Source organism: Littorina saxatilis, linkage group LG3 (genome assembly GCF_037325665.1).
Source record: "Littorina saxatilis isolate snail1 linkage group LG3, US_GU_Lsax_2.0, whole genome shotgun sequence".
In the NCBI taxonomy this organism is placed as follows: Eukaryota; Metazoa; Mollusca; class Gastropoda; order Littorinimorpha; family Littorinidae; genus Littorina; species Littorina saxatilis.
The window spans coordinates 50,493,186-50,501,068 of record NC_090247.1 but is presented as its reverse complement, the minus strand read 5'-3'; the positions used below and the strand labels follow the sequence as shown (position 1 = coordinate 50,501,068).

Genomic DNA, 7,883 nt, shown 5'->3' with positions numbered 1-7,883 from the left:
GGTTCGGCTGGGAGACATTTCCCTGTCTGTCTTGGCAGTACACAAAAGACCCACTTAAATGATTAAGTATTGAATTGTAACTACATGTATATAGTTGTGATCAGTGAGGATATCGCACTGATTGAGCCCACGAGATTGAGAGAAGACGCTACCAAAGGTACAGCTAGCAGCAAAGCTACCACTGGGAAGATTGTTGAACATTCATTGATTTGTGTGCAATAAGCGCTTAACGTAGGCTCACTACAGCCGAGACCTTGTTTTTTCTTACAGCTGTGTCAAATGGTTTTTGCTCAAAACAGTTTGCTTAAGGCATACCTGTTGAAGATTATTTCTGGTGATGATCCGTTTTGTTTCAAATATGTCAAAGTATGAAGAACAGACACAATGCAGTATCGCTTCAAACTGTGCACTTTAGGCATACCTATCAAAGACTCATTCTGGTGAGGACAGGCTATTGAATAGTGTGCGAACTTTTTGGTGGTAGATTGCTTCTGTTCCTGAGGCGTGGACACTTTCTTTACAAAGATGCTACGACCGTACCTTCTGTTGTGCCTCAGCGCTGGTCTACTCCATAAGTCCTATGGTGCTCGGTGCAGATGCAGATGTGGAGATCGAGGGTACAACCCCAGGACATGTTGTGAAGGACTGTGCTTGTACAGAAACGGGAGCACTTTCTGTAACGACCACTGCTGTGAGGATCAGTTGCTGCGCTACGTACCAGCGCTACCCAGCGGCTCCTTTCGTCTCGTCTTCAGCTGCAACGACCTGCGTTCCATTGACCGAGATGACTTTTTTCACAATGCCACGAATATAACTTCGCTTGGGCTACAATACAACAAATTAGAATATATCCGACCGGGTGCATTTCATCTTCTCACTGCTCTGACTAGCCTGACGCTTTTCGGAAATGATCGGCTCAGTCAGCCTTCCCTCCGAGCTATCTTTGCCATCAGCACGCTTGAAAGCCTCCACATAGGTGTTTGCGAGCTTGGACGTTTTGGTCAGGACATTTTCCGTAATGTTACTATGCCTCGTCTGAGAACACTTCGTTTGAACAGCAACAAGTTCACTCATTTTGACGGCTTTCACAATGCCACAATGCCCCGTTTGCAGACACTGAATTTTCTAAGAAACAATATGGAAACCATCAATCCAAGTCCAATGTCTACCTTAACAGGGTTACAAATCCTGACCTTGACTTACAACAAACTCTCCCAGTTTAATACAAATGGTGTTTTATACGTTGAGTCACTGTATGTGGATAAAAACCGCTTGTCTGAATTTCCTACAACATGCGCCGAAAACAATCAGTCATTTTACCCCCGTCTACGACACCTTCAGCTGAGTAGCAATCGTATAGACCATATGCCGAAGGATGTTTGTTTGCCGAAGCTCGAGGTGCTTGATCTTTCTAGTAACAGCTTTAAAACCCTTTATGAGAACAGTTTCAATGGTAACCAGTTTCCGTCTCTTATTGAAATCCTCATAGGTGGACAAACTGAGCACTATCTTGCCATCCAAGACAACGTCTTTCTGAACTTTACAGCCCTGACATCAGTTGGACTGCACCAGTCTTACAGTTTTAAAGATACCATCTGTGGCAAGTTTCTGAACTGTCCTAAACTTAACCAGCTCTTGCTGAGTCAGAATGGATTTCTCTTTCCAGTCTGCTCCACAGCTAATGAAAACAAGGCTTGTGAAAACATTACAGAACTAAACATGGACAAGTCGGACATCAGCAACATTCCGGAGCACAACTTTTTGTTTTGTTTTTCAAAGCTGACACATTTGTCCTTGTCAATGAATGCAATAACTCACATACCTGATGGTGCGTTTGACAGTATACCACGCCTCACCCACCTTTACCTGCAATCCAACCGTATCTCTGTGGTGTCACCTGACACGTTCAGTGCTGACACGCGTAGACGGCTGAAATGGCTTGACCTGAGTTTCAATCCCTTTCATTGCTCATGTGATGTTCTGTGGTTTCGGGCATGGCTGAGAGTGTCCCCTTCTCTGTTTTACAGTCATCGTCCCTACTACAACTGCAAAAATATCCCGAGCACGTCGATCACGCAGTTTTCTTTGAACGAGCAGTCATGTATGCTGAGTGAAAGCACTTCAATCATGATAATCTATACGATCGCCATAATTATTGTCACGCTGACAACCGCTTCTGCTGTGTTCCGCTGCCGCTGGCATCTACGTCTGCTACTATATGAGGTTTTCCGTGGACGTGGCGAGCTCAGGAGGCAACTACTGATCAATGGGGACTTTGACTATGATGTGTTTGTGTCCTATGACTCTGAGGACAGTCTCTGGGTCCGAGAATGTCTGATGCCTGAACTGGAGGACCGCCTGGGTCTGAGGCTGTGTCTGCACGAGAGAGACTTCATCCCCGGCAGAGACATCGTGGACAACATCGCCACCATGGTTCAGCGCAGCAAGAAGGTGCTGATGGTCTTCTCTAACGCCTTCGTGGACAGCCAGTGGTGTCAGTTCGAGCTGTCCTTCTGTCTGCAGCACGCCATGGACACAGAGGACGCGCTCATCATCGTCTGTGTGGATGACGTGGCGTCGCGTGACCTGACGGCGGCCATGATGGCCGTGCTGAAGACGACGACCTACATTCAGTGGCTGGATAGAGATGGTGACGCCATCCTTGCCTTTAGGGGACGTTTGCGTGCTGCTCTAGATGAAGTGTTCGCAGAGGAAGCAGTGTAAACGAAGTTTGATGCTGGGGTCCCAGTCGCTCAGTTGGTAGAGCGCTGCTCTTCGTATCACTGATTCGAATCTGGGCCAATGCAAACACGGGTCAACTTTATGTGCAGACTCAGAGACAGTATTCATGTTTCACTCAGTGTCACCACGGTGGCACGTACAAGAACTCGGTCATTCCGCCAGAAGTGCAGGTACCTGGGGCCAGTTTCATAAGCCAGAAACACAGTCGACCAACTGCAGTTGTCCGAGAGAACCACAGTAATCCGACGTTATCGGGTTTCAAAAACACAATACACCAGTTAACAGTTCCGCGGCCATTTTAGATCTCGCACATGCGCACTTCTTTTATCGCGAGCAGATTCGACCCATTTCCTTTTCCGGGTGATGCGCATATCGTTTTTCGGCATGTTTATGTCTTTTTCCTTTTCCGGTTGATTTCACCGCATGCGCAGATCGTGTTATTCGCCCACGTTTCTACGCAAGAGACACTACTCCGGCGCACTACTCCACCCGTTGAAAGGGGGAAACATTTTCTTCAGTACAAGTAGTCTTTATGAATAAACAATTAACAAGAGGGACGTTGTAAATTCATTCAATGCAGATAAAATAAGAAATATGTTTGACGAACTTGCTCTGTTCTTATTCACATGACAAAATATGTGAAGATCGAGAGATGTTATTAAAAAACCGTGTTCCAGGCAACTCGCAAACACATAACCGCTGTGTATTTGACCACAACCCAACGCAAAGGAAACATGACACACTACTATTTGGCATACCTTTTTGCATTCATTGAACTTTCCCCAATAAATTCGGCTCACATCAGTCGTACTAAAAGTTTGTCAAAACACAACAGAGGGCCCCAAAGGGTTTAAAATCGTGATCGTGATTGGCGTTTTTTTACCTTTCTGTGACCGTGATTGCCGAAATTTTCATTTCTGTGATCGTGATGGGACTTTGCCCGTGATCCGTGATGACAAAAAAAATCAAGTCTCGTGATCGTGATCGTCATTTGTGTTCGTGATCGTGATGGGCATTATTGCAAAGCATTTTATTTTCAACGTACATTTTTCACAGCTGTATCACTCTATGATCCTCTATTCGTCAAGGTGTTTGTGATCGTGAAAACAAAAATCAAGGTAACTGTGATCGTGAAAGCTAAAATTTGCCTTCCCGTGATCGTGATGATAACCCCCCTTTGGGGCCCTCACAACACACAGGCGATCACAAATGCCCACCTGAATGGTGGTTCGCAACCACACACTAACGACCGTCGAGGCACGTAATGAATTTTGCAATCTTCCGACCACCATTTTTTAAATCGGTTACTCCCATTACTGCAACCAATAACACAGCATGTTGACGCCATCGCTAATTTAGATGTAACGTGAGGTTTTTGTTATAACGTAGAGGAAAACACACCGTCCCGTTCAATTGCTTCCATCACGTTGTGCAGACGATGCAGCGGTTGCTCGTCGAAATTTCTCGTCCAACCAGAATCGCTTTGGGTATCACGTGAGTTTTCCTTCTTTGTACCATGTAAGTGCCGAAACTGTTAACTGGTGTATTCCAGTCGGCCGACTGCGGGTCGTCTCACCGGAAGTCGGTCAAACACGGTGATGCTCTCCCCCCAACATTGTGTTCGGCTTACTGCGGTAAACCGAAAATAAATGTAATTATCCGCACAGTCAATGGCAGAATGCTCACACTTTTTTGGATTGTGAGCCAAATCTTGTGATTGTTCTTCGAAATGTATCTATCATGACGCAGTAATCCAGGAGACAAGTCAGGATTATGTCTTGAAGACGTCACATTATGGCGTAAGAGGGTTAGACGTCACGCGAAGGAATTACTAAAAGTCTCGGTCATAGTTATTTTGAGCGGGCCGAGACTTGTTTTTTCTTCGAAATCGGCCATTTCCGTGGGAATGAGCAAACGGAAGTGGTAATGTTGCTAAATTTAGCCCTCGACTTGGCCATTCGGATTACTGTACAGTCGGTCGACTGCGGTTGTCCGCGGGTGACGGTGATTCGCTCATGAAACGCGCTTTTCGGTGACCCGGGGCCAGTTTCATAAACCAGAAACACAGTCGACCAACTGCAGTTGTCCGAGAGAACCACAGTAATCCGACGTTATCGGGTTTCACGAACAAAATTTCAGTCGGCTGACTGCGGGTCGTCTCACCGGAAGTCGGCCAAACACGGTGATGCTCTCCCTCCAACACTGTGTTCGGCTTACTGCGGTAAACCGAAAATAAATGTAATTATCCGCACAGTCAATGGCAGAATGCTCACACGTTTTTGGATTGTGAGCCAAACCTTGTGATTGTTCTTCGAAATGTATCTATCATGACGCAGTAATCCAGGAGACAAGTCAGGGTTATGTCTTGAAGACGTCACATTATGGCGTAAGAGGGTTAGACGTCACGCGAAGGAATTACTGAAAGTCTCGGTCATTGTTATTTTGAGCGGGCCGAGACTTGTTTTTTCTTCGAAATCGGCCATTTCCACGTGCGAATGAGCAAACGGAAGTGGTAATGTTGCTAAATTTAGCCCTCGACTTGGCCATTCGGATTACTGTACAGTCGGTCGACTGCGGTTGTCCGCGGGTGACGGTGATTCGCTCATGAAACGCGCTTTTCGGTGACCCGGCGATCAACCACAGTCCATCGACTGGGCAGTCGATCGACTGTCAGTCGGTTCACTGCTATCTTATGAAACTGGCCCCTGATCACACCTGAACACGCAACGCTTTGGGGAGCGCTGTCGCTGTTTGTGCTAGCTTTCCACTGGGAGGAAGCGACGCTACTTTCTCAGCGATGGGACAAAAAAGTCATGACAATGATTTGGACAAATAAACTGAGTCTGATACTGTTGTAAAGACGTAACCGCTACTCAGATAAATCAAATAGAAGGACATTCTGAGTCTATTAACTTTGTTTGGATCCTAAGGTGAACATTACATTTTGCCCGTAATCCTCTCCACCCTCACCTTGTGTAAGTGTCTTTATATATGTTCTAACTTAATACTTGTTTGACTGTATATCTCTTAATCTGTCTGTTTGTATTTGTGACTACCGCTGCAGGGTAATCTGTGTAGCAGTGATTAATCTATCAAGGTTACGATTTTGCATAACTAGACTTATGTAGAGGACAGCAGAAAATTCAACAACCTCGCTGGTGTTGCGAGACTGCTAGGATTCTGTACATAGATTGTGCTTGTGTTGATGTCGTTCAATTACTATTTTAACAATGTATTATTTACTTGCCTTGATAAATCGCTGTAAATATGTGTGTTTATATCATTGTAAATATTTATCCATTTTAAAATGTATGAACATTTACGAAAAAGAAATGAACACAACTGTAAATAACAAGTGTAAAAGAATTTACCCAGTTGATATCATGCAATTATTTGAAAGACAAACGACTATAAACGTTGGCTTTAAAAAAAAGATTTCTCTTCACCCTATCTGGCTATTCAGGACCGTCTTCTTCTTCTTGTCGTTCGCTGTTAGATCGTCAGTCCGGACTGCAGGGCGAAACGTGCTGTCCTCTCCAAGTCCTCTTTGGGGCCGTATAGCTTCTTTTGTAGCACTGTCTCCTCTGGCCAGATGGTGACCGTCTCAATTCTGTTTCGATTCGCAATCGACGGTAAAAATTAAACATGCATTAACTGCTGTTTTTCTTGTTCAGGCAGCTCTAAAGAGTCAAATATGTAGCTGCACGTGCACATGGTGTAGAAGTTAACTAATGAACTGTTGCTTTCTTTTCTTTAAATTATTCTCAAGCCAAGGGCAGAAGTAAAAGCTTTTAAAACTTATTTTCTTCTTTGCGCATATAGCAAGCGTCATGGCATTGTATAAATGGTTGCAAAATCATTCTGTTGAGAAATTCTTACAAGTGTTAAGCAATTCACTGTACATTTCTATTAAGATCCAATTCACTGTACATTTTTATTAAGATGTTGTTTGTTTGTTGACGAGAAGTTGCAACCCTTATTTGTCAGACACATGATTGAAATACATACTTAAATATATTTAAAAATTCCCAGTTCAGGCATTTGGCAACATTTCTTTGCTTTGTAAATGTAAAATCAATCTTATATCAATCTGCTTGCTTCGTGTTAAAACCCCGTTGCATATATTTTAGAAATGAAAAGAGGATCTTCATTCATTATAACGGAATAACTAGACATATACTATATGGCTATCATGAGTGAAAACACTGTCTGAAAGTTCCTTAATTTACAAATATTTGATGAGAAGTGAATACAAATATGTTTTCGTGAGCATTTGTGGAAACATATTTGTGTTGTTTGTTTTACATACATGTTAAAATACTACTGTACATCTTTAATATCACATGATTAATTAAACTATCGCTTACAAAACAATTTTCAATACAATATTTATACATGTGTTACAGTAGTGAGAACTAAATTTTTAAGTAATTTGTAACATTTGTAATGAAAAGCTAACATGTAAAATGTGTCATGTGTTACTCTGCTTATACCAATTAGTGTTCTGTTTTGGTTTTGTTGCACACACAGCTCAAGTACCCACTTGTGTGCGCAAATGTGTTGCTGAGTACCTGCATATAAACTTGAGAGAGAAAAAATGCGCTTAATTATTAACAACCAAAACGCGTGTTACCGGGTGACCCCCCCAAAATAACATGCCACCAATAAAAAGTCTAATAACTTTTGCACCGGCCGTTCAAAGAATTACTTCAAATTTGACGTACAATAACTTCAGGTTATACATGATCAGTTGGCAAACTTCTGACTTTTGTGTTCTTTCCACAAATATTTGAAATCCGGGTATCGACTCACCAGTAAGAGGTTTGACATGGAGCGGCAGTCACACTCGCTTCATTCAAACCTTCCAGAGTTTTACCTTGCGGTTACCTGAAGAAAATAACACATCAAAAATAGTCTTAGACATGCGGTGACTTGAAGACAGCAATTACAGTCAGGATCAGGCTGTTCCCAATTTGCAGAATGCATGCATGAAGGGTGTCATTTTTGCCGTCAATTTGAGTTCAGCGAATGTCTTCATAGATGGTGTGCATAAACTTCAATTTGGGTATACTCATTCCGCAAATGTTTCGGTCTGTAGGTAAAATGGTCCGACTTTTATCTTCTCTTCAAAATAACCTGTA

At 43.2% G+C, this 7,883-nt stretch overlaps 1 protein-coding gene across 1 annotated transcript in view; it reads left to right on the top strand.

Annotated features, from left to right (window-relative positions):
• The first annotated feature begins 525 nt into the window (after positions 1 to 525).
• Positions 526 to 7,883, top strand: part of LOC138961228 (toll-like receptor 2) — an 8,056-nt gene continuing 698 nt past the window's right edge. The window contains exon 1 of the mRNA XM_070332828.1: positions 526 to 7,883. This exon is cut by the window's right edge and continues 698 nt beyond it. Within this exon, the coding sequence (XP_070188929.1) occupies positions 526 to 2,724 (2,199 nt within the window). The 3' untranslated portion in view covers positions 2,725 to 7,883.